Consider the following 26541-nt stretch of genomic DNA (forward strand, 5'->3'; position numbering starts at 1 on the left):
AGAAGGAGAGAGAGAGAGAGAGAGAGAGAGAGAGAGAGAGAGAGAGAGAGAGAGAGAGAGAGAAGGATCGAGGAGCGGGAGTTAGACGTTAGCGGGAAAGCTAATGGGATGTGGAGGGGGGCCGGCCGGGCTTCGCGGTGCTTCGCGGCTTGAACGCACCTTGCCGGAAAATCGAATGAAATTACAAAGTTCCCGAACGCAATTACGAGGCATTTAGCGCCTCAGGTCGCATCTCCGTGGCTCTCCCCGCCAGATTTGAATTTGGCGCGGAGCTTTCGGACGCCTTGCTTCGGCCGCCAGGCGGCGCTGCGTTCGCGGAGGGAAAATATTGCAGTGGCGCGCCGGGCGCGAAATTCGGCGAGTTAGCGGGTCGAAAATGAAGGGAAACGAAAAGCGACGACGGCAAACTTTACGAGAAACACCATCGCTCTGAATCTGTCCATCGAGAAACCCAGAACCCGTTAAAAGTGATGGGCCTGTTCCAGAGTGCCACTCCTGCTGTCAGATAAGCTTGTAGTTCCTGGTTGAACCCGCATTGCCCTGGCATTGCCCTAATGCAAGCCGACGATTCGGTCCGAACGCTGTCGTCGCTCTGTCTCCCTCGCACCCGCGGCGCGGCCCGCGGCGGTGCGAGAGAGACGCCAGAGGGAGGGCTAATGCCCGGCAATCGCCTCGTAAATTGGGGGCTGGTCGATCTCTGGCTCCCCGAGGAGTCCTGCAGAGTCGTTTTCGTCGCTCTGTCCTTCTCGCTCCCACACGGGACGGCCCGTGAGTGCGAGGGAGGCGGAGCGACGGAAAGGACTCTCAGTGTGCCGGACGCTCTGCAGCCCTGGAAGCCCTTTCAGGCCCTTTTAGGGCCGTGGTCATACCGCCCGCATGGCGCCGAGGTGGAGGTGATATCTGGCATCCCCTAGCCCTATCCGGTGCGGGGCGTGGCGTCCCCCTGACCGACCGAGTCTCGTGTGACCACTCTGCAAATGAGCGGGAACAACCACACCCTTGTAAGAGTCGAGTACCTCATGCGATGAAAATGCAACGCAAGGAAGTTCAAAGCAGCCCTCTGCCGGGCCAAAACAAAAAAAATTCCCACCCTTTGTCGGACACTTTTTTCACACAGGCCTTTTATTTCTGTACGAGGAAGCGCCCGCCTGTCCGATCCACCGCCTTCCTGGCGCCGCTCTTCGACCCGTTCACCTGAAAACTTAGAGGCCGTGAAACAAGAAGGCGGTGCCAACAACTACAACCTGCCGTGCCGTGCCAGTCTGGGTCGTAAACAGCGCGACTCCGATCCGCCCTTCTATCCAGACGCAGCATCAAATCTGACCCCGCTAAAAGTTTAACGCCGCGCTTTCAATGTTGAGAGGCCCTTCTCTTCCCTCGCCTTTTTTTGTGAGTGTGTGAAGACAAGCGTCACTTCTGCAGTGAACCCGCAGCACAGTGGGCCAGAAGACCGGCGCAGGCGGCCGAAACTCTAGACGCGTTTTGAGCTCCAGAGTAAGCAGGACTCGAACTGAACGTGTGACCCCACCAATGGATTCCTCGTTCAGAGAGCAATCCATTTTTGGGGTCACACGTTCGTTTCCAGTCTCCCTCGTCCCTCCCTCGTCTAGAGTTTTGGCCGCCTCCACGTCTTCTGGCCCTCTGTGCGAAGTCAAGGCCCGTGTTTAGTTGATTTTGCTCCGGCCTTCGACGGGGCAACGGGGCACACCACTGTGCAGGCGAGACAACCGCACCCCGTAAAACAACGGGAAACCGGAAACCGGGAAGCGGCACCGCCAGAGCAAACGTTTGAATAAACTTTCCGAATTCGTTATTCCGAATGCACTTTGTTTCCGCGGACGGCCAACGAGCCACGCGTGGGAGAGAGAGGGAGAGAGAGGGAGAGAGAGAGAGAGGCCCGCACCGTCTGGCCCGGCTGCCTGCCTGACAGGCGGTGGAAAGGCCGGATTTCTCGACAAGTGGAGAGCCAGGGACAAAACCGACCATGATAAACTGTGGGGCTTGGCCACGCAGCCCGCCCCTCTCCCCTCCCCCTCTCTCCCTCTTACCCTGCCCCCTCCCCCTCCCCCTTCCACCCTCCGTCATGGCCCGAGGACATGTCGTGACGGAAGCTTATTCTTCACACAGGTGCCCCGTCTCTCTCCCTCGCGCTGCTCGCGCGGCGAGTCGGTGTGGAGGCTGCCCCCTCCCTCTCGCTCTGACACGCCGCCGCGACGCCTCTTGAAGGACGCATCGTTACGCCGGCCACTGGCCGTCAAAAAGAAAATGGTGCGAGAAAAAAAAAGAGCGAAAGCCAAGAAGCAGCGTGCAGTGAACTAGCAGTGGGGTGTCTGAGGGTTGCGTGGGGTCAGTGTGCGGCGATACAGAGTAAAACGAAAATGCTGGTGTCGGTACTCGAACCATCGGACTTGCTTTTTCCGCCTCACTAGGCAAATGCGTGCGATGCCAACGGGTGACAACTGTTGGAGCGACTCCGAAAGAGTTTCTCCTTCCCCGTCGGCTAAACCCAGAGATTTATAATTCGTTAGGTAAACAAAGTTCCTCCTCCCGTTTTTTTCTCCCACTTGTTGCCGCTGCCCGGCGCCTTTCAGGGGTTCAAGTACTCTTTCCACTCGGCGGGTCGCAGTTCGCGAGTCGCGCCTCGGCAAGTTGGCACCTTCATCACGCACAGCGCAGGCAGTACCAACCCACCGAACGGATGCGCGGATGCGCCGATGGCCGCCCCATGATTCATGAACAGTGGTGCCAACTTCTTCATTGGGAATAGCGCCCTTAAAACACTTTTCGCATGGGGGCGGGGCGGGGCGCGAACCTGAATAAGATATGCCTCAAGTTGGTAACGCGGGAGAACTGGGCGAACCGGGCGAACTGGAGGGAAGCTCTTTTCTTCTCGACGGTGGCGAAGCGAAGGTGTTACAGCTGATGCCTCTCGGGGTGAAAGGGGACGAGGGGGCTCCTGAGGGGGCGCTCTTTGGGAACCTAGAAGTGCGTTACCCAGCGCGCCGCGCCAGCCAGCCCGCTATCATGGACCTCGTGATGGATCTGGCATTGACCTGCCTCACCTCACACAACAGATATTCTAGTTTCCATCTGAGAATATTTTTTTTCGGAGGCACTTTTTTTTTGTCTTTCTATTAGCATGTTGCAGGCCTGTGTTGGCGCCTGCGGTCCCCGGGGTAGGCACGCCCGCAAGGCAGGCGAGTCGGCCGCGTTGCCTATGCGCCGCGAGTAAGGCGGCTGCGACGGGACACCCCTGGGGCTGCGCCTCGGGCTGCGGCCCGACTCACTACCCTTCCCATCTCCGTCTCGCTCTCTCACATCCACTTTCGCTTTCCTTTCGCGCGCTTTTGATTCCGACTCGCACTGCACGGCACGCGGCAAAGTGATGCCCGGTGGAGGCGACCGAAATTCCAGACGCGTTTTGAGCTCCAGAGTCGCTAAATGGGACTCGAACCGAACGTGTGACCCCACCAATGGATTGCTCTCCGAACTAGGAATCCATTGGTGGGGTCACGCTTCGGTTCTGAACCCATTTAGCGACTCTGGATCTGGAGCTCAAAAAGCGTTAAGAGTTTTGTCCGCCTCCGCCGGTCTTCTGGCCCACTGTGAGTGCACCCGTTTTACCGCCGGCAGCGGGTACACTGCCTTCCAAACGGCAGCCGGCTTTGGAGTGACACGCTGCGGTACACTCCACTGCGATTGCGGCGCAGCGCTGCTCGGAGCGAGCGAGCAGTCTAGTTGTGCGGTTTCAGTAACGTCACATCGTGGCCCAACTTAGGGGCAGACAGACAGGCAGACGGAGAAAGACGCGAGAGAGAGAGAGAGAGAGAGAGGAGAGAGAGAGAGAGAGAGAGAGAGAGAGAGAGAGAGAGAGAGAGAGAGAGAGAGAGAGAGAGCACGCCCGGGGCTGCGTCTAAGTTGCCGCGTAATCCAGTGGCGTGGATTCAAACGCGTCCGGCGGCAGGAAACTACCGCAGGTTAATACACACACTCCGCACACTCGCTCCGTCTCTGTTTCTGCCGTGTTCCGCGGCTTTGGACGAGGCGGGGGCGTCGAGAGACCGAGGCCACCCGGAGCTACTTGTGATGTGAGCTGATTTCAACCGGAGCCAGGTCCGATTTCGGACCTGGTTCTGCAACCAAATCCGAACCAAATCAGACACCACTCGACTCGTAAAGCGCCGGAATACGGCTTCTTAGACAACGCGCCGGCGTCGCCGCCGAGGCCGCGGGTTCGATCTCCGCCGTCGGCACTTTGGTCGCGGTTTCATTCTAAGATGGCTGCCGATTTATGGCCCGTAATTTCTGCAGCCCAAGTGGCTTTTGCGTAGCACTGTTGCCAATCCCCGCACACGTAAAAGTGTCAAAATGACGAATCGCCCCCCTCCCCCTCCCTCTTTTTCTCAAGTTTGAGATTGTTGTTGTTGCTGCTGAGAGAATGCAGCCATTAGCAGTGCGGTAATCCCGGAAACACGCATCCAAAAGGCGCGCGGACTTCTTTAAAAAAATTCGGGACAAGTGGGCCTAGGGCGGCCTAGGGCCTAGGGCCTGACGCTGATGCTGATCTCATTAAGATGCCGGCCGGCCGCTCCTTTTAGGGATCATCCATAAAGACGCTTGTTTTGTTTTCGTTCCGTTCCCGGAAGTGGGCCTTCCCTCCCCGCGCCGCGTCCCGCGCGTTTGCGCGTTTCGCGCGGCCCGGCCGCCTGGAGATTACGGCGGCCCGTTAATTTCGTAATTATGACCGACTTAAAGTAAGCACGGGGGAAAGTCGGCGCGGTTTCGAACAAAGGTGTTTTTGGCAGGGTAGGCGTCACGGGTTTTTGGGTTCCTTCGGTCTGTCTGTCTGTCTCCTCTACCCCCCCCCCCCCCCCCCCCTCTCTCTCTCCCACTCCGCTGCACGAGGAAAACAGAGCAGGCCTTTCCTCCGTTAATTAACGCCCTCGCCACACGTGCCTGCAAGTTGCAACTGCCCCTTTTCAAGGCTTCCTGTCCGGCGGCTGCATTTTTATTTATGATTTTCTCTCGCTAATTTTTTTCCGCGCGTTCCTCTTTGCACTTTTGCGGTTGCCGTCGTTTCCGCCGGCTCAGGTTTCCCCCTCATCACATTCAGAACCGCAGTTTCCCTCCTTTTTCCACGCTGCTCGATGCAATTTCCGCGTCGGTTCCTTTTTCTCTCTCATCCATGTTAAACAGGGCCGGAATTTGTCGCCGGTTGACCCGGCATCGCACCGCCCCGCCGTCCCCACTGTTTCGGTACTCTGTATACATACCTGGACCGGTCTGGCTATGGGGCCTGGCCTCCTGCCGGGGCCACCCTCACTCCAACACTGCCACGCCACTTTCGACGTCTTGTCCATCGTGCATTCGCCGGGCCTGCAGCCGGAGAGAGAGACTTTGCAGTGTGTGTTTGCGTATGTGTGAGAGAAAGTTGAGTTAGAAAGGTCCGCTGGGTGGAGCGTAAGAGAAAAGAAGACGTTTCAAAATATAGCAGCCTCTACCCGCTGGCTTCTGTAACTCTCCCTTGATTCTGCCTCTCTCACTCCAACTCCCTCTTCTCTCTCTCTCTCTCTCTCTCTCTCTCTCTCTCTCTCTCTCTCTCTCTCTCTCTCTCTCTCTCTCTCTCTCTCTCTCTCTCTCCCCTCCTGTTCACTGAGGATCCGCCTTAATCCCGTGAAGTATTTCGGTAGCGTGTACCGTATGCATTGGCTGCAATGAGGCAGCAGCGTTCTCCGGATACCGGACCTCCCCCACTTTTTCGCAATGCCACCGTCTATGTTGTTTTTCTCTTTTTTTTTCTTTGCTCGTCTGGTACCTTTTTTCTCTTTAATATTCATCTCTATCGGGTGGGAAGGAGAGCACGGCGGTCAACGGGAGCAACGGAGACGGACAGACAAATGAAGACAGAAGGAAGTGGCGGCAAAATATGTGCAGGTAGCACGAGACGGCGGCGGCGGCGCGGCGGTGTGTTCCTTAGTGAAAACTTTGTAATTGCAAACTTGTCTTCTACATGCAAATCGGCGCCGCGGGGTTATTCGTCGGAGTGATGCTTGGAATGGAAATGCCTTCGGGAAGGGGGTGCACGAGAAAAATTAAGGTAGAGTGCGATTTAGGGGACTGTGTGTGTGTCGTAACAAAAGTCTTACCAGTCCTGAAAAATAAAAATATTTGCTCGCGGGAGAGGTTGACTTAGGAAGATACGTGTCACAGTGGGCCAGGAGACCGGTGGAGGCGGCCAAAATTCTAGACGCGTTTCGAGCTCCAGAGTCGCTTAATGGGACTCGAATCGAACGTGTGACCCCAACAATGGATTGCTCTCCGAACGAGGAATCCATTGGTGGGGTCGGTTCGAGTCACATCTGAGCGACTCTGGAGCTCAAAACGCGTCGAGAATTTTGGCCGGCCTCCGCCAGTCTTCTGGCCTACTGTGCGTGTGTTGCTCGGGGGGTTTCCCGGCGTCGAAAAGTGACGAGGGAAGCAGCAAAGAAATATCTGGTGGAGGCATCGTCGCCGGATATCCGCGAGTCCAGCGAGCCGTCGGCCCAGACTGGAGGCTCCAGAGCGTCCAGGGGCTCCAGAGGTGAGGCAACCAGATGCTCCTCCCCGATTAGCTCGCCCCGGGGAGAGTCCGCGGACGAGGGCTTTGACGAGTGGGCCCACGTTTACACACGTCTGCCGGCCTGTGTTGACGCTCTTAAAAGATTTAAAAAGTTGAGGTGACCGGAAGTCGCTCCCTCCCTCTTCCTGGGACGACCGAATTTCCCTCCCGCTAACTCATTGAGGGCCTGTCCACCGTCGATGCGGGGATCCTGCAAGCGGTGTTCCGGTGGCGTTGCCCCGCTCGCCTTTACCGGCGCTCCCGGGGAGAGGGGGGGGGGACACTCCCCCGGTTCGTTGTCACTACACTGCGAGTCAAGGCGTCTCTGCGTATCGCGCCGTGGCTTGGAGGCGCGCCCCGCGGCCGGGGGTTCCTGTTGCTGTCCTCGTCGCTCCCCAACGAAGCCTCAACAGGCGCCATCACCACCCACCGTCTTGCCTGGGTTGTTTTTGATAATCGTGGTCGAAATAATTGTGTGAAAAAAAAAGTGAAATTACCTGATGCACGCGGCGTTGGCACGCGGGATCTGGCTGCCGATTATTTTCATAGTGCGACGGACTAAGGTAACAAAATGTTGCACCTTTTAAAAAAATGAATCCTACCGCTTTTAATTCTTCTATTTAGAGCAAGAGTGAGTGCGTGGCAGTGCGGGAGCCGTGGACCGACCGGGCCGGGACAAAGTCCGGGGGACTTCAAAGCGGCACGCCGGGCGGGGCAGGGCGGGGCGGGACGGCAGCTTTCGAACGGGAACCACCGCAGCGAGGACGCCGAGGACGACGCCGACGACGACATGGCAGGACGAACGAACGGGGCGGCAAGGAAGGCAAAAGGACACAAGGGCCACCGTCGGCCCGGCTGCCCGCCTCCGGCTTGTTTGGTTGGTCAAGCCGGCCGAAGATTGCGCCGTGTCCCGCGCCACGCAGCGCGCCCCGTCTCCCTCGCACTCACGGCCCGGGCCGCCGCGTTGCGGAATCGGGCTGCCGGCAGCGCCCCGCAGCGCCCCAATGAGAAGCCGAACAAATACCGACCGTCCTTTTGATGCTCGACGTTTTTCTTTCGGGATTGCGCGCGACGCGTGCTTGTCCGAGGGAGAGAGAAGAGAGAGAGAGAGAGAGAGAGAGGGAGGGATTGAGAGAGAGAGGGAGAGAGAGTCAGAAAGAGAGTGGGGGACGAAACACGAAAACGTTGGCTGTTGCGTGCGTCATAAGCGTAGTGTGGCAAAGTCAGAGAATTTAATTTCAAAGCGAAGTTGCTGCCCTGCGCTCGAGGTTGCCGGGACCCGCCGTTAAAGAGAGACGCAGCATCCGAAAGTGCAGTGCTCCCCGTTGTGTTGGCTCCGCGGCCGAGACCCCCGCGCCTGCTACAAGTGTCTGGAGGCATCCTGCGCGCCACTTGGCCGCTTGGATCGGAACCTTGTGCTCTCTGTCTCTCTCTCTCTCTCTCTCTCTCTCTCTCTCTCTCTCTCTCTCTCTCTCTCTCTCTCTCTCTCTCTTGACTCTCCCTTTCCGGGCCGCCTCTCGCAATCAGTCTGGTTTGCAGAAGCGATGAATATGGACGGGGTGTGGTTCCCGGTAAGATTGCGCACCGCCACTGGGATCGGCAAGAAACTGCACACTAGTGCTGCTTGCTGCCGGCACGCCCCGCCGGCCCGCCGGGACGATTTGCGGCACCCGGGGAAAAAACGAGAGTATTATTCCAGCGCCAACGGGCCAGCGGCTTCCCTGTTTTACGTGGCATTTCTCACTGTTCCTGACCCCACACTGCAACAAACAACCTTTTTTTAAAAAAAAATCTGGATTTGAACCTTGGTTTAGAATTTGAAAACTAACGCCTCTAACCACACGACCACGCAGGCACACGTTCCACGCAGGTGGAAATTCCCCGCTTGTTGTCGTTGCTGCTGTTGTTTCTTTGGCCAGTTCGACTCAAAGTTCCTTAGCGCGTCGTGGTGCATAAGGCAGTGCTGCTGCCCCGCGGCCGAAGGCTGCACTGCTGTCGTTCCCACTGGCTCCCACTCGTTCCGACTATTCGATTGCTTCGAGCCGCGGGCGAGAACCAGGCTGCCGCCGCCGTGGTCGCGAAAGGCTTCCAAAACGCCGCGCGCGCCCCTTTGGGGCTGCAGCGGGGCTCCAGTGGGCTCCAGGCGCACGGCGCGCGATCTTTTGTCTCCTTCCCTTTTCTTGTTTTGGTTTTTGTTGTCCCGCTCCGCTCGCGGCGTGGGGATTGCGTCAAATGCCGCCACGCCCGCCGGGACGCCGCCCTGTGCCGCCCGGCCCAAGGAAACCCTTTCTTACGATTCGGTTTCCATTTCTTATTTCTTTGAAAAGTTAAAAAAATTGTTCCACGTCAGTTCCGTGACTTCTGCCGCTGCATGGTTTATGGAGAAAGGTGGCTCCGTGACGGGGCGGTCTAGCGCGGCGCGGCGGAGCGCCGGGTACAAATATTTTGGATTTCGGAGTGGGGGCGCTAAGCGCACCCCCCCCCTTTTTTTTCGCGGTGCAGCCCCCAATTAGTCCGTTTTCTTTCACTTGGTGTCGTCTTCATTCGCCCCACCTGCTCCCTTGGCGTTGAGCGAGAGTTGTTGTCGTTCTTTTTCCATTTTTTTTCTCTCACTTTTCCCTACAGCTTCTTTAATGTTTTATTTTCCACCCCCTTGACTTGAAGGTGATACACATCCGCGGGGGACCGGGAGTTGCCACCTTGCTCGGAGTAAAAAAAAAGTAAACAAATCTAAAAGAATAAGCAAGCTCTGCGGTTTATCTCGTGTTAAAGCAAAAGCATCGCGACTGCGCGCTCTTCAGCGCGAACAGTGGGTCGCAGCTGTCGTATCCGTGGCTCAGGGGTCCGGCCTACTGCGTAGCAATGCGAAAAACCCGCGTTCAAAACCCAGGTTGTCGCATAACTGAGGTATCTCCGCTTTAATTTTTACGTGAGACGCGGGCTGTGCTGACACAGGGCCGTTCGTACACTGTTGAAAACATCCTCTGGAATGGAGGTCCCTGACCGAGCCAGGCTGGCGCTTGCTGGCGCTTGCTGGCGCTTGCTGGCGCTTGCTGGCGCTCGAGTTAGCCGAGCCTGCGCGCCGCTGTGGGGAAAACTTGCAGTAGTCCTGTTGGCTGGCCTGGCTGGCTGGCTTCGCACGCTGCGAGCATGGAGTGTGCAGCGATAATTTCATCGCAACCCTAAATAGCCAAAAAGCGCGCGGGGGAGGGGGAGGAGGCCGCACACTGCTACCAACCATATAGCGCTAATTTACCGCGTAACACACGAGAGAGGCCGTTGCTGCGGCCTCCCTCCCTCTCTCTCCCTCCCTTCCTTCTCTGCCATGCATTCCCTTCCCCCTCATCCCCCCTCCGCATGTGCGCGCCTCCCGGCGGTGTACGTACGGTCTGGGTGCAAAACACACTCACACACACGCGGGCACGCACGCCCACACACTGACGGACTCGGTCTATCCGCTGCCCCGCCCGCCCCCTCACACACGCATTTAGCCGCGCACCAACACACGCACACACAAGCCCACCAACTCGTGCGCGCATTCCCACATCCGCCAGCACACACGCACACACACACGCGCGCGCGCGCGCGGAAGGGCGTCCTTCTTATGCCGAACACGTCCGCCTCGGTGATAATGCACATCTCTTCGCACTTCCCTTCTAATTCCGGTGACAGGCAACTCGGCGCGCGCGACGAAACTAAGCAGCGGGAAACGCGCCGCCCGTTTAAATTATTTGATTAAAATCATTAACCCAGGGTGGGCAACAACCTCGAAAGAGCGGCGGAGCGGTGGAGGTTGGGGCAACCCGGCCGTGGCACCGTGGGCCAGAAGACCGGTGGAGGTGGCCTAAACTCCAAACGCGTTTTAAGCTCCAGAGTCGCTGAAAGGGACTCGAACCGAACGTGTGACCTCACCAATGAATTGCTCTCCGAACGAGGGATCCATTGGTGGGGTCGCACGTTCGGTTCGAGTAGGTAGCTACTGTGGAGCTCAAAAGGCGTCTCGAGTCTTCTGGCACATCCACCGTGCGGTCCCGCCAACTCTCTCTTTCTTCGTCGTTCCTCCCCCGCGCACCTGGCGGTTGGCAGGCCTGACGTCTAGAGGCGGCGAAAACGGCCGTGGCGCCGGAAAGAGGGAAACATGCCCCGGGATGAGCGTCTCATTGTTTATCGGGCTAATATCGAGGCGCGGGAGGGACGGATACATTTTACGCGGCCTGCCTGCCTGCCCGCCTGCCTGTCTGCCAGCTCGGGCGTGCCGCTGCTACCCGCTGCTGAGGTTCCGCGGAAACGTCTTTGCTTTATTGGTTGCGCGAAGTGGGGAACAGAGAGAGAGAGAGGATCGTAACGGAGCGAGAAGGCGAAGAAGGCGAAAAGGACGAGAAGCACTATGCAAGCATGCAGGCGTGGCGGGAGCAAAATAGAACGCATTGTTTTCTCATGGTCGTCAGTTCTGGCGAAATTGGCAATGATTATGAAGCCTTGTTTTAATATTGCGGACGGGGAACCTGGCGCTCCTGGCCGAGCACGCCGCCGTCCCGTGGGGCATGGGGGGGGGAGGGCTGTACTGAAGTTTGAGTAACCCTACGGGCTGAGGGCGATGGCCATTGTACAGTGTGCATAGTGTCTAGGCCGAGACGGACACTGCACTTTAACAGGGAACAGCAACCTCGACATCATTTTAATAAGTTTGTCGTTTTCCGAGACACTCAGCCTGCGCAATGCCCTGTCTGAATATCGAACTGTGCCATGGAAACGTCCCTTGCTGCATTATTGAGACTGGCACTGCATGAGCACTGGACGGCACACTGGAAGTGGGGCACGCCTCCGTCGGGCACGCCACTGTCAGCCACTGCACTGCTCGCCACGGCGATGTGGGCGGTCGAGTACTCGCTCCAGGCTCTCCAGGAATGGCCGCTGTCTCTGTCTCTCTCGTACTCGTGGGGCGCCTCGGAAGAGTGCGAGAGAGAGAGAAGAGGTCCGAGTTGGATTGCGGCATTGCGGCATTAAAAGTTGGCCGCGGCGTGACCAGGGCGATTGTGTTGTCGAGGGAGGCGGACACGCGAGGCCGCGGCCGCACGGTCATGTCTCCGTAGCCGCAGTGGTAAAGGCGCTGATTTCGGAACTACTTGCTCTGGGTTCGATTCCCCGCGAGGTGTATTTTTTTTCCGCTTTTCTTCAAGCTAACAATCATGGTAATGAATCTGCGAGAACCAGCGAATTGTCGCATTGACGCCTCCTGACGTCGTTTTCCCGTTTGTTGCAGGTGTGGTGACGTCACTGAGGGACGCCCGCGTGGAGATCCCCAGGGCCGTGCTGCGCTACAAGGACGCGACGCTGCGCTGCGTGTACGACATGGAGGGCGAGGAGCTGTACTCCATCAAGTGGTACAAGGGCCAGCAGGAGTTCTTCCGCTTCACGCCCAAGGAGACGCCGTCCGCCAAGGTCTTCCACATCGAGGGCATCGACGTCATGGTGAGTGTCAGCCACCGGCGGAGGCGGCCAAGGTCGCGTTTTGAGCTCCAGAGTCGCAAATGGGACTCGAACCGAACGTGTGACCCCACCAATGGATTGCTGTCCGAACGGGGATTCCATTGGTGGGGTCACTTGCTCGGTTCAAGTCCCATTTGCGACTCTGGAGCTTAAAACTCGTCTAGAATTTTTGGCTACCTCAACTGAGACATGTGTTGCATTCGGTTCCTTTCAAGGACGACAAAAATTAAACGGTATGTGTGCCGAGGCGAGAGAGAGGGGTGAGGGGGGGGGGGATACCTCTCGCTGTGTTTGCATACAAAGGTCAATCCACGTTGGGGATGCGCGTGGCCATACTTCAATCGTGACGCGCTTCGCTCGGCTCGGCACGGCTCGGCTCGGTACGCTGAAAGGCAGTATGTTAGCTTTTGTTCGCTGTCGGATTGCGCCCGTTCTTTTGTTTCTTTCATTCTCGCAACGTTCCGCGTTGTTTCGTGCGCCGCTGGTGTGAAGCCGTGTAAAGTAGAGCGTTGTCAAACACGCTAATTTATACCCCGTGCGAATTCCCGCCAAGCAAAGCGAGCAAAGCCCGGCAGTGGGTGGGGGCAGGCGGCAGAGGGGTAACACTTTTGCGTGACTGTACTGACGGATGCGGGCGCGCCTTGAAAGGATTGAATGCTGATCAGAGAGGCGTGCCAACCTTGGCGGGAGGCACACTGGGAGGTTGGCTGCATTGAAAGTGGCACTTGACGAATAAGGACACCGCCCTGGCGTCTCGCCGCCTCGCCGCGCCGCCTCGCCGAGTCGCGACCTATCTCCAGAGCACTCTAGTGCCGTGTCGACACTGCCAGCCCCGCCAGGCCCCGCCAGGCCCCGCCAGGCCTACCGACGGCCGCTTTCAGCCTTCAGCTCTCAGAAGTTGGCGGCGATGCGGCGCCGAGATGAGACCCGGTTGACAGGTGAAGACTTGGCGACTTCCGGCCGCGCCACCTCTATCCGGGGGAGGGGGGCAGTGATGAAGCGACGAGGGAAGGGGGGGGATATGCCCGGAAAGAGGGGTGCAATGATGGGTGGGGCGGGTGAATGATGAGGTGCGTGTGTGAGTGTGGTGTGTGAGTGTGTATGTGTGTGTGTTTGTGAGTTTGTGTGAGTTAGTGTGGGTGTGAGAAGAGGATTACAGGGATAGGGTCTGCATGGCGACCTTGAAAAGAGGATGTGATGGGACGACGACGGGCCGTTCTCAATATCTGATTTATCTTTAAGAAAAATGGCTTTCCTTTTTCTAATGTGTGACTGTTTGGGTGTTGCAGAAGGAGCGCTCGGACGCCCGCAAGGTGACGCTGCGCCACGTGGACCACTCCGCGGCGGGCCGCTACGCGTGCGAGGTGTCCGCCGACCGGCCCTCCTTCACCACCTCCATGGTGGAGGGCCGCCTCAACGTCGTCGGTGGGTACATTTTGCACCAAAAAAAAAATTAAAAAAAGAAACTGGAGTCGAACCTTTGATCATCATTTTTGGGAGTGGACTGTTTTACCAACTCGGCTATTTAGGGGAATCTCATTGAGAATAAGACCCGGCCTTGATTGGCGAAAGCCAATTTGTCGATCGGGCTCCAACTTTTTAAAAAGAGCTGTTCGTGAGTTGACCCGACGAGCGCGGCTGGCCGTTTGGCGGTGCACCGCGGTCATGCACCGGGGCAGCCTTAGGGCAGCCGGCCCGACCGCGCCAACGGCCGCAACGGCGAACTGGCAATGCCCAATTCAAAATGTTATCAGGGAAAAAAGTTTGCTGCGGTGTGAGTAAAGAATGGCCCCGTTCCAGTCGCCGTGACACCCCTGGCGTGGAACCCCCACCCCACCCCCACCCCATCACAGCGCCCAGCACCGCACCCTACCCTGCCCACTGTTCCTCGCATGATGGAATTTGAAATACTGTGAGCGTCGGCCCTGCTCTCTCTCTGTTTCTCTCTCTCTCTCCGCACTGTCTCTCCCTCTTTTACACGCACGCACGCGGGTGTGCGTATTCATTTTGCATCCTTTTCCCCTATTTCTACATCGCCCTAGTCCTCTTTCCCTCCGCGCGTCCGTCCCTTCGTTCATACGCCCTTACAGCCCTCCCTTTTCCCACTAGACTCTGATTTATATCATTACCGACGATTCTAACGTAAATCAATCCCGACCGCTGCAAGTGGGCACGGCCTCTCTTTAGACCGTGCTTTCAGTTTTGGAAAACAAGACAGAGCTGCAACCCCAAAAACATACAAAAAGGCCCGACTCGCAAGCCGAAGCAACCGACTGGGGCGCCGTCGCGGATTTGTCAAGTTCGGGGACTCGGCGCGGGCCGGCGGCGCCATGAAGGCAAACCAAACTGTGAAGAGGGGGACACGTGTTTTGAAAGGCTTTAGCGGGACGTGGGCAAACTCGTCAAGGCAAGGGCGTGGAAAGCCTTGTTCTTTCTCTCGGACCCCTCTCTCCCTCGGGTGGGGGTGGGTTTCACTTTGGCCTCGGTAGGTACGTTTCACTTCGGAAATGGGGGAGGGGGAGGCTGGAGGGGAAAAGAGTAGGGCATGCACGAGGGATGCAGTGGTGGTGGTGGAAGAGACAGGATGTGTGTGTGAGCGAGAGAGAGAGAGAGTATCTACTTTTACCCTCATGTCGAATCCGTGCGTCTCGATATCTCGATATCGGATGAAGCAACAGTCCATCGGATTGGTGGGCTGTTCGCGCGGCCAGAGCGTTATCCCTGTTGCGTATGTTTTGAAGGCACTTTGGTACCGTGTAAGCATCCCGCGAAACTGCCCTACCTCCAGTTCCTAAATTATTATATTTTTATTTTTTTGCTACTCATGTTTTGAGTGTTTGCGTGCCGCGAGTGTTCGCCTCCGAGCCGCAAACAGCTCCACAACAATTATTTCGATTCGATGTGGAGGAAAGGAGAGCCCCCTGTTTTTTCCTCGTTTGCCTCACCCTGTTTGCCCTTTTTAATTAAAATCGGATTCCCCGGCATGTATCCATCCGTTCTAAACAATACAACGCCGCGCCTCCCTCGGGGTCCAAATCGTTTGATGGCGTCTTCTGCTTGCGTTCTGTCAATAACCGCGGTACTTGTGGGCGGACCGTTCCCATTTCCACGAAAATGAATCGCCCGGAAGAGGTCCGATATTTCGTGACGCAGTTATTTTGGGACGGACGCACAGTGGGCCAAAAAAAAACCGGTGGAGGCGGCCAAAATCCCGGACGTGTTTCGAGCTCCAGAGTTGCTAAGTAGGACTCGAACCGAACGTGTGACCCCACCAATGGATTGCTCTCAGAACGAGGAATCCATTGATGGGGTCACACGTTCGGTTCGAGTCCTGTTGAGCGACTCTGGAGCTCAAAACGCGTCCAGAGTTTTGGCCGCCTCCACAGGTCTCGTCTTCTGGCCCACTGTGGAACGTTTCCGACCGTAGGCCTTCCCTCCACCACACTGGCACATGTGGCCGGCCCAGCATCGCACCTGATCACTTCCCTGAGGCTCGGAGCGAGGCTAGAGGAGTTGATCCCACCCCGTGTGAGTCCCAAGTACAGTCAGTCGCAAAAGAAAAGCGTAAGGTGACTGCTGAGCACGACCAGTCTCTCGCGCGAGGATTTTTTTCCTTTTCGCAGTGACTGTACGTCGTGCGGGAAAGATAGAAAAAGGAGAACAGGTATTCGGCGGACGCATGCCAGGCCCAGGCGTGCCCAGCCGTGCCCATGCATCTTCGTCCTTCGTCTGGCGCCGGCGTCGCAGCGCGTCGCAGTGTGGGGCGGCCGGCTGGAGATTGCTCGCGTGTCGCAGCGACAGGGCGTGTCTTTTCTAAGTGTGTCGCTCTGTTGCTGCTCTTAATTTAAGGGAGGAGCGCCATGCTCGCCGTCTCTCTCTCTCTCTCTCTCTCTCTCTCTCTCTCTCTCTCTCTCTCTCTCTCTCTCTCTCTCTCTCTCTCTCTCTCTCTCTCTCCCTCCCTAACCCATTCCCTTTTGCGCCTGTCTCCGTCGACACGAAGTCCAGATTTCGCAGCAGTGTGTGTTGACGTTCAAGGAAGGCCCTGAAATGCCGACCCGACTGTGTGTGTGTGTGAGTGTGTGTGTGTGAGTGTGTGTGTGTGAGAGTGTGTGTGTGAGAGAGAGAGAGACTCGAGAATTTGAGCGAGCATGTCGTATTTTCCCGCCCACCCTATCTTCCAGCGAGCTTCAAATCACACTCTGCTGCCTGGGAATTTTAATTCGACAATCAAATGAGAAACAAACGAGAAAAAAAATACATAAAGCACGCGTCAGAAAAGATATTATCTTTTTCTGAACAGAAACCTTGAACCTTGGTTGTTGCAGAGGTGCCGCGCCACCCACCCAACATCCTGGGGCTCAAGTCGCGCTACCAGCTGGGCGAGTACCTGCGCGCCAACTGCACGACGGAGCCCTCGCACCCGCCGGCCAACCTCACCATCTACATCAACGGCAACCAGGTGAGTGGGGCTCGACTCGGGCGAGAAGACTCGAAGCGAGCGTGTGACCCCACCAATGGATTCCTCGTGCGGAGAGCAATCCATTGGTGGGGTCACACGTCCGGTTCGAGTTCTGTTTCGCGACTCTGGAGCTCGAAACGCGTCTAGAGTTTTGGCCGCCTCCGCCGGCCTTCTGGCCCACTGTGCGCCACAACAGTGTGAGGCGGCCTCAGCGAGTGTCCCCCATTCGAGGGTCCGGTTAAAACAGCGGGGGATCTAGCGAACGTGCCGCGTCTAGCGATGCGGGTCTGCAAACGGGCGTCTATAGAAAAGAATTGAGGTGGGGGGGGGGCGGGGAACGAGGCCGGAGCGGGATGCCAGCAAACGCCATATGCGGCCATATAGGCCCCCTTATGGGTTCATATGAGTCCATATGTGGCCATGTGCTCGCTCGCCCGCACTAGCGCTCTAAGACTGGGAGCGTGGCAGTGAGGGGGAGGGGGGGGAGCCTTCATGGCCCTGCACTGGCTGCTGCGAGTGGACACGCGGAGTGTGGCACAGTGTGGGATCAGGCTGTAGTCGCCCCATTGCCCCTGCTATACCTATTGGCCTGGTTTTGTTTTCCTCCCCGTCTGTGTGTCTGCCTGTCTGTCTGTGCGGAAGTCTTCCCACCCGGAGAGAGCGTCTACCAACAAATTTCGCTTTTAATCAAAGTGGTAACACATTTTGACAGTGAGGTGCCAGATTTTTGGCGGGGCAGTGGTAGTCCCTCGTCGCCTCGTTCCAAGTTTGTTCGTCTCGAGTGTCATACTCGGCGAGTCAATGCTTTGCCCAATTATTCGTCTTGTCGGCCGAGCGACGGCCAGCGAGACGAGGGAGGCGCCTGCCTCAAGCTCCCGAGTGTCAATAAGTACTCGGCGAGTCAATGCTTTGCCCAATTATTCGCCTTGTCGGCCGAGCGACGGCCAGCGAGACGAGGGAGACGCCTGCCTCAGAGGGCGGGGCGAAGTGAAACAGTGGTCTGACTTAACCACGGTAAAATGGCGGGAAGAAAAAAAGTCTGGAAGAGTGTGGTATTCGAACCCGGCGCTCAGCAGAGGAGACCAGCTCGGCCTTGTTGTGGTGTGTCTGGCTGGCTGCCGCATTCACTCAGGTGTAACGCCCTCTGCGATATGCCTCTGGTTTTCGCCTCACCGCGGGGAACAGGCGGAGAGAGGGGGGGGGAGAAAAAACACGCCGGGAGAGAGAAAGAAGATAAAGGGCGGCATCATGACATCCTCGCCGCGATAAGCATCAAGGTGATGCAGGCCTTTTTTCCGCCCCGACCGTTTGCGGGGAACTTAAGTCCGCTGAACTGGTCTGCACGCCGACCGAGCCTGGCTGCCAAGTGAGGGTGGGGCAGCTGGTGCTCCTGACGATGTTCTGCAGTTTGGAATCCAGTTCACATTCCATTCTAGTTTCGGCGGCGGTATCTTTGGTCTCCAAGTCGTCCGCCCAGGCCTACTCCGCCCCGGCTTTGTCCTTCTTTTCGTGCCACAGTGGGCCAGAAGACCGTGGAGGCGGCCAAAATTTCAAACGCGTTTTCACCTCCAGAGTTGCTAAATGGGACTCGAACCGAACGTGTGACCACACCAACGGATCGCTCTCCCAACGAGGAATCCATTGGTGGGGTCACACGTTCGGTTCGAGTGCCATTTAGAAATTCTGGAGCTCAAAACGCGTCCGGGATTTCGGCCGCCTCCACCGGCCTTGTGGCCCACTGCGCGTCCTTCTGGTGGGGATCCATCACGCCGAGTGTCGCGGCGTTGCCAACAGCAACACGTTGAAACGCGGCGAAACGCGCCGCCGGGAAAGCAATTTTTCATCGTTTGGGGAAATGAGCCTTTTGCAGTGTTAAGGTGGCGGTCCTGCTGACGCGGCCAGAAGCCCGCCAGATTCCGTCTGTCTCTCTCGCACTCTCGCTCAGCGGCCCGCGAGCGTGACAGAGACAGAACGAGTCGGCCAAGGCTCGCCGGGACGCGGCCGAGCGAGAGCAGCGATAACAGAGGTGGGAGGGAGACAGGTGCATCATGCCAAGCGTCCCGTGGCCAGCGGCGCCAGCGGAGTGGACTCAGCACAAAAGTCAACACGCAGTTCGCTCTCATAGAAAAAACAAACAGTTGTTGTGAATGTTCAAGGGGGAAAAATCAAAATCAGAAAAAATCAAATTTTACAGAAAAAATGTCTTTCTTTTTGCAAAATTTAAAAAAAAAGAAGATTTTATTATTTTTTGAATCTATTTGTTGAAGATGTCCGATCCCTCATTTGGGCCTGATTTAGGAACATAATAATGAGGAGTCTCTCAAGCCACACACTCCTCTTAATTAGAACCTCGTTATGAGCCACTGCTGGCAGCGCGGCCTGGCGGGGCGCCAGTCAACTATTATTTTGCTTGCTCGATTTCCGGTCGCGACAGTAAAACCCCGTTACCAGTGCCGGGGACAATATCGCCGTTTCCGATGCCGGGCCTTGAACCCAGCGAAGAAGGCGGCGCGCACAGTGGGCCAGAAGACCGGAGAAGGCGGCCAAAATTTCAAACGCGTTTTGAGCCCCAGAGTGCTTAATGGGACTCGAACCGAACGTGTAACCCCACCAATGTATTGCTCTCCGAACGAGGAATCCATTGGTGGGGTCACACGTACGGTTCGAGTCCTGTAAGAGCTAGAATTTTGTTTGCGCCTCCTCCGGTTGACCCACTGTGCCGCGTCGCTACGCTGTAAACGGCAGGCAGATTCCAAAAGAAAAAGAAGGAGGGGAAGGAAGAGGAAGATGGATAATTAATAAGGGGCGGTGACACTTGTAAAACAAAGTCTGCCTTTCTTATTTCGCGGCCGGACATTAGCGGAGAAAGGAGTGAGGCGAAAATTGATTAGGAATGCAAAGACTCGGCTTGATTGATGTAAGTCTAACGACACTTTTTGTAGTGCGTTCTCATGCCGGCATTGTGTCTACACGATCGAGAGAGAGGAAGAAAGAGAGAGAAAGGGAGAGCGGACCGGGGCAGGGGGTCGAACCCATTAGGAACAGAGCGCGGAAGATTCTGTTTGCTCTTTTAAAAGACGAAATTAAAAATTCAGAAGGATGTAAATGCGTTTCTTGGTCGAGCGTCGCTGCTGCTGCTGCCAGGGACGCCACCCTTGCTTCGGCCGGCCGCGATTCAAAATGCAAACGCCCTCCCTTCCTACTTCAGTTCAATCGTTTAATTTTACTGGCGGGCTGGTGATCCCTGCGGGGGTGGAAGTTCTCTATTAGTAATCGAAGCAGCGACGTCGGGACAAGAGAATTCAATCTATCGAAGTGCGTGCCGACGTGCACTGTAAAAATTATAAATCGTACATATTTTATCACGAGACTGTGCGCCCCAAAGGGGCGAACATAACCTGCAAATCTCAGAACCGAACGACATCGCCACGCTTGCAGAAAGTGTTTCCTGCAATTGGTGGCAACGCGGTTGGCTGGCCTGGGCGGGCCTGGGCGGGTCTGGGCGGGCCGCGGCGGGCATGCACAAGTATTGAACCCGGACTTGGCACTCGACTCCGTGAAATATACGTACAGCGGGCCCGGCGCTCTGCCAGACCGCCTCGCGTCTGTGGCAGCCAGCAAGGCGCAGCAAGGCGCAGCAAGGCGGCAGGGATTACCAACCGTCGCATCCGAGCGACGCAATCCAACCCCATTTTCCAAACAATAAAATAATTCCATTTTTAGTTTATTTTGCGAAGAGTAGGTTGTGTACCCTGGGCCCCAGGGGTGCCACGGCTGAGGCCCAGTGCGTGCGAAGCCCGCGTTCCTCAAGCCCTGGAGAGCAGAGCGAAAGAGAGGGGGAGAGAGAGAGGGAGAGAGAGAGAGAGAGAGAGAGAGAGAGAGAGAGAGAGAGAGAGAGAGAGAGAGAGAGAGAGAGAGACGCCGGGCTGGGTAGGCAGTCCCGCCACACAGGGGCGTCGTGAGTCCTGGCCCGGGTGCCTACCTCGCAGGCGCTAGCGAGGCCTCCACGAGACGGGCAGCATCCCGCGGGGAGAGGCGAGTCCACCGCTTTCGCCTGTTTGGCTTGTCAAAAAAACGTGAATAATTGAGCGGGGAAGTACCTCCGGTCCGGGTGGCAAACTTGTCGGAAGGCTTGTCTGGGTGCTATGACTGCCTCCCTGCCAAGGCGTCAGCCGGCAGGCCGCTGCCGCTACACCTTCAGGGAACGCGCGAAAAAAAGGCTCCGGGACAACACTTTTGAATTTGCAACGCGCCGTTGGAGTTCGCAGCCGCCGTGGCCGAGCAGGCCAGCAGGCTCGCCGTTTCCCAGTGGGGTGACACTGCAGGCCGCACTGGGCGTCGAACAGCAGCCCAAGTCCACCACAGAGGGCTTGATTTAGTACCCGGCCCCGGCGACCGCCCTGCCACCGCCCTGCGACCACCGTGGTCGCGGACACCGCCCGCCTCCTCGACGGCGAGGTCCACCGGGGCCACCGCCGCCGCCTTGGAGCGCCGGGGGGCCGAGAATTTTCAAGGGAACCCGCAAGAAGTTTGTTTCTGTCTGGCCTGGCCGGGCCTGGCCGGGGCGTCCCCGTCTTCGGCCGCTCCAGCGAGGCTCCAGCGAGGCTCCAGCGAGGCTCCAGCCTGTGGTCGAGCGGGCAGCCTAATGCGAAGCGGCGACGACTGCACTAGAGCGACCCTGTGCGCAAACCCCGGTGCATTTTTAAGAAAATAATCAAAAACTGGTTGTACGCTTTGGACTTTAGTAAACCTCCAAAGTGTTCAGCCCGGTTCGGTCTCGGCCCTGTCAAAATTACGTGAGCCTTCGGTGTCCTTCGGAAACGCTGCGCATGTTGCCTTGGGCGGGCTGGAGGCCCCGAAGGCCGAAATCCTGGCAAGTTGCTGCTGTGCTTTGACAAATACGGTCCGGTCGGGAACGTTGGGTTGGTCGCCGACCGACGAACAATCCCGAAGCCCGGCGTCGCGCTCGCCGACCCGATGCTGTGCAACAACATCCAATCACAGCTGGTGGACGCACTCTGCGCGCTGCCGCCCGGGTCGGGGTGGCGGCTCTGGCTGCCCCTGGCTCTGGCTGGCGGCGTTCGGCCCACAGTTGGCAGTTTGAGTTTGGGCTTATCTCTTAGTTGCTACGTCGGACATTAGCGCCTGCTGCTGACCACTTGCGGGAGGGAAGTGCGGACTCAAAATTCGCGACAAGACGTAGTGTGTTCACGCCGCAAAGTGTGCCAGACGACCGGTGGACGCGGTCGAAACTCTAGACGCGTTTGGAGCTCCAAAATTGCTTAGCGGGATTCGAACCGAACGTGTGACCCCACCAATGCTCTCCGAAAGAGCAATCCATTGGTGCGGTCATGCGGTCGGTCCGTGCCAGCGACTCTGGAGCTCAAAACGCGCGAAGGATCCGGGTTCGTATTCCAGCCAGTCTCTAAATCTGTTTTCTGTGTTGCAGTACGTGGGCCGCGAGCGGGTGAGTCACTTCAAGACGCGGCCGGACGAGGAGAAGAGACAGCGGCCCGTGGTGGGCGTGTCCATCAAGCTGCTGGCCGAGCACTTCGGGCCCGACAACAAGCTCAAGGTGCGTGCCTGACTCCACTTGCATCTACGTGCATCGTGCACAGGACACACTCTCAGAGCCATATTGACTTTTTGTTCATAGCAGCAGCAACATTTCCTAAGTAGCATATGAATTTTTTTACGCAACAATAATACTTAGAAATTTGTTCATATGCCACGAATAAAAAGTCCATGGTATATGTACAATTCCATAGACAATATTTTTAGTACATTACTAACAAATTTGTTGATAAAATTGTTGATAAATTTGTTGATAAATTTGTTGATAAAAATTTACCAGAATAATCACTGACAAAACTTTTGTCGTTACTAAACGACACTTTTAATGCTAATTTTTTCAGCGACAAGATTTATTTTGGAACGGATAGCTTGTTGGACCACTTGTTAGTCAGCGACAAGTATTGCAAGTCCATAAAAATATATGTAATGTCTGCGACAAATATTGATCATGTACATAGAATTTTATTTGTATGTACTGACTTTATTTATTAGTTGCTACTGACTCCGTTTCTTTCTTACTATTGACAAAATCTCTTAGTAGGCACTAACAAATTAGTCCCAGAAGGCCTCCATACTTCTTTTAAATAACTAGTGACAGATTTGTTAGTAAGGCTAACATACAAAATGTCAATACGTTACACATATATTTTTATCAGTAAGATACCTAAAAAATTGTTCATAAATTACATAGAAATAATTTTTAAGTAAAAGTACAGACAAAAATGTCAGTATGGCTCTGAGAGTGCAAACGATGGGATTTTTTAGCTCTGTTGTCATGTAAACGAGGTTCCTAACGGTCACCGTTGAAGATATGGACCGGAATTTCGGAAAGTTCGGACGGACTTGTTGGTAGGGGACGTGCCAGTCACGATCTCTGCGCCCGCCGATTCCAATTCATCACCGCCGTTTATTTTTTTACTCTTCTGTTATTTTCCCCCGTGTGACAATTCATTTTCTCGTCATTCCGATACGCGGCTGCCATGCTGAATTTGATTGAATCTCCCCCTCGTCGCCTGCCTCCCTGGCGGGGCTGGCAGCCTGCTGTCACGTCATTCAGCATCAATCCATGCACTGCAACGTTGTCGCGCTATCCCTTGAGGACAGCCGCGCGCCCCCACCCCACCGTGGGTGACCGTGGGCCAGAAGACCGGCGGAGGCGGCCAAAGTCCCGTACGGGTTTTGGCCTCTAGAGTCACCAAACAGGACTCGAACCGAACGTGTGACCCGACCAATGGATTTCTCTTTCGGAGAGCAATCCATTGGTGGGGTCACACGTTCGGTTCAAGTCCTGTTTCGCGACTCTGGAGCTCAAAACGCGTCTGGAGCTTCGTCCGCCCCCACCGATCTTCTGGCCCACTGTGCACCCCCTGGCACGCTCTCCCTTCCCTTACATCGCGCCCTTCGGGCCCTGCGCTACCCCGCGCTGCCGTCACATCAGGCTGCCCCACTCTGGACACCACCTAAGTGACTCCTCAGCGTGATTTCCCGTGACTGCAGGCGCGACGCGTTTTATGAGGACCTTCACTAGTAATTTTGGCCCCTGGGAAGGGCCGCGCCGGAGCGCCGTCTGGCGACAGTAGGGCCCGTCTCTGGTTCCCCTGTCGTCCTCACGACCGTCGCCGCTCTTTCGGCGGCGAGATTCGAACCGATGCTCCCGGAGAGGCCGTGGCCGAGCTCGTAAGCGCACCGCACTGACATCTCGAAGACCGAGGTTCGAGTCTCACTTGTGTAATTATTTACTTCTTTTTTTTTCAGCAGACTATTCCTTGCGACGCAAACCCGCCCTTAAGAATGCGCTCGGGTTCCACTTTTAAGATTTTTAGCTTGTCTGGGACATGTTTTTTGATTCCAATAATTTTTTCCCATAAGCATGACGGTTTTTTTCCTCATGACTCCTTCACGTTGTCACACTGGTGAAACAAAGGCATAAAAATTATGCCCCTAAAGGGCGTAAACGATTTACGCCCTTAAAGGGCATAAATCGTTAATGCCTTTGGGAAGGGCATTAAAATTTTGCTTGAAATTCCTATACCATTTACGCCCTTCCCAAGGGCATAAAACGATTATGCCCTTGGAAAGGCGTAAAAGAGTATTTATGCCCTAAAGGGCGTAATTTTTATGCCTTTGTTTTACCAGTGCAGTGCAGTCAGTACGTACACGTGTGCCTTGCTTTTGTTGTTGTTGTTCGTGGGTCCTCCTTGCACGTGCGCGCCCACCGTCGCGCCGTCTCGGTCCGAGAGGTTCGCGCTCTCGGGGCTGAAATGCTGAAATCGGAGGAGACCTTCTCCTCGTCCAGAAGAGCACTGGCGCCGCCGTCACCGCCGTCGCCGCCGTCGGCCCGAAAGCGACACGGCCCGCGTGACACAGTCGGGTGTTTTGTGGACGACGAGTCGTGCCAGCCACGCCGCACCCAGGATTTCCCGCGCACTCCGCCACAACAAATTGCCTCGTGTGTGTGTGTGTGTGTGTGTGTGTGTGTGTGTGTGTGTGTGTGTGTGTGTGTGGAGAGAGAGAGACGTGCGTCCTTCGTCCTTCGGCTGACTGCAGTGTCGGCTGGTGGTGGGAGTGCGCGCGTCGCGTCGAATGTCCCCGGACGTCTCTTTAATCGTTCCAGCCAGCTTCCAGTGCAGCGTGCCTTGCCTCCCGCTTGCCTCCCGCTTGCCTCCAGCCGTCGGGGCGAGCCTCCCCCGTGGGATGACGCGCAGTGTGACTGCCGCCCTCTCCGTCTCTCTCGCTCTCGCAGGCTTCCGCCACCGGGCAACCCCTACCCCGAGCAAGCCGTCTCATTTGGATCTCCAAACAAGGCTGTGCGTTGATGGAGGTGGCGCCGTCTTCGATCCTCTCTCTCTCTCTCTCTCTCTCTCTCTCTCTCTCTCTCTCTCACCCTCGGGCAGCATCGTCTCCACTAATGGCAAGGCCTTGCAGCCAGCCTGGATTGGCTGACAATGACTTGTGATGTGTCCTCAAAAAATATTTGATAATGCGTCTCGACGGATCGGCTGGCTCCGGAGGGGTGCTGTCTTCGGGGACGTCCGCGCCCCGCCGCCGCGCCGCCACGCAGCCACCTCCCAGTGTCCGCCGTTTTTTCGCAGACCGTCTGCGATGCCGCCGTCTGTGTACTTTCTTGGCTGCGAATTCGAGAGCTGCTCATTAAAAATTCCGTGTGAAGAAAAATGCATTTTTTTTAAGTATAATTTTGAAATTGAATATGTTCTTCTTTTTAGATTCGGTGCCTGGCCACCATCTACGACGTGTACAACAAGGTGGACGAGCGGTCCGTGGAGCTCCGCAGCTCCTACCTGGTGCCGCCCAACGTCCTGGAGACCAACCAGCCCCCCAACGAGCCCTACGACCAGGACATGTACGACGACGGCAAGCGCGGCCGCTACCCCGGAGGTGAGGTCACCTAGGTCACGGGTTCAAATACCGGCGGGTTTTTCTTTTTTTTATTTATTTTTTCATTTTGGAGGGAGGGAGACACGGTGGAGATGCCTTTGTTGGGACACTGCTTTCCGGTCGGACATTCTTTGACCGCATTCCTCAATGGTCCAGCAAAAAAAGCAGTATAGTAAAGCTGAATGCATTTGCGCTCATCACCGTAGAATCACAGTAATCAGACGATTTAAACTTAAATTCAAACACCGTCTTGCGTTTTTTCTTGATTTTTTTCGCTTTTTGCGATGCAGAAGGCGCTGGAATTTTATTTCGTTCCAAATTTATGTTGTTTTTTTATTTTCCTTATTCGTGCGCTACTCTGCTCGAAGCACCGGGGGGACGCGGGCCTTTTACCTTTAGGCTGCAAAGAGGGTGAGGACGAGCAGGATGAGCCAACGACCTTTATTTCTTTTTTTTTAGTTTTTATCCATCCCCTTCTCTTTACGTTAAAGAGGGTCCGGATTTGCACTGAGGGTGGATAGACACTGGGGGGCCTCGGCGGCCGAGGGAGAGTGAGTGAGAGGGGAGATAGCAGCAAGGGAGAAAGACGGAGAAAGGCGCGTAAGCCCTTCGGAAACATTATCAGCCCCCTGCCGATACGGGCTGGGCCGGGCTGGGCCGGGCTGGGCCAGCGGCCCCGGCTAGGCTGCTGGAGGTCAGCCTTATGAGCGCCCCGACCTGTCCGTCGCTCTGTCTCTCTCGCACTCGCCAGCCGGGCCGCAGGGTGCGAGAGAGACAAGCCGCTTCCTTGGGGCTTGCTTATCCTGCCGGATGCCATCAGTCTGTGCAACACTGCGCCCCGCCACACTTCCTCGCTAGATTAGTTCCCACAGTGTAATGGCAGCCAAATCTGCCATAACTCCCCAACTAATCCCAACCTAATGACGCCGTTATTTTTTCCTCTCTCCCTCTCTCCCTCTCTCTCCCCCTCTCTCTCTTTTCTCTCCTCTCTCTCTCTCCCCTCTCCCCCTCTCTCCCTCTCTCT

General features: G+C 56.3%; 1 protein-coding gene across 5 annotated transcripts in view; it reads left to right on the top strand.

Annotated features, from left to right (window-relative positions):
- Window positions 1–25546, top strand: part of LOC117652142 — a 161952-nt gene extending 136406 nt beyond the window's left edge. For all 5 annotated transcript variants that reach the window (XM_034396818.1, XM_034396828.1, XM_034396838.1 and 2 more), the window contains exons 3-7: window positions 11862–12070; window positions 13378–13513; window positions 16414–16547; window positions 21997–22122; window positions 25346–25546. In XM_034396818.1, coding sequence (XP_034252709.1) covers window positions 11862–12070; window positions 13378–13513; window positions 16414–16547; window positions 21997–22122; window positions 25346–25531 — 791 coding nt within the window. In that variant the 3' untranslated portion in view covers window positions 25532–25546. The remainder of the gene's footprint in view (window positions 1–11861; window positions 12071–13377; window positions 13514–16413; window positions 16548–21996; window positions 22123–25345) is intronic.
- Window positions 25547–26541: the final 995 nt, after the last annotated feature.

The sequence above is a fragment of the Thrips palmi genome, unplaced genomic scaffold, assembly GCF_012932325.1.
Source record: "Thrips palmi isolate BJ-2018 unplaced genomic scaffold, TpBJ-2018v1 HiC_scaffold_10, whole genome shotgun sequence".
Taxonomy (NCBI): Eukaryota; Metazoa; Arthropoda; class Insecta; order Thysanoptera; family Thripidae; genus Thrips; species Thrips palmi.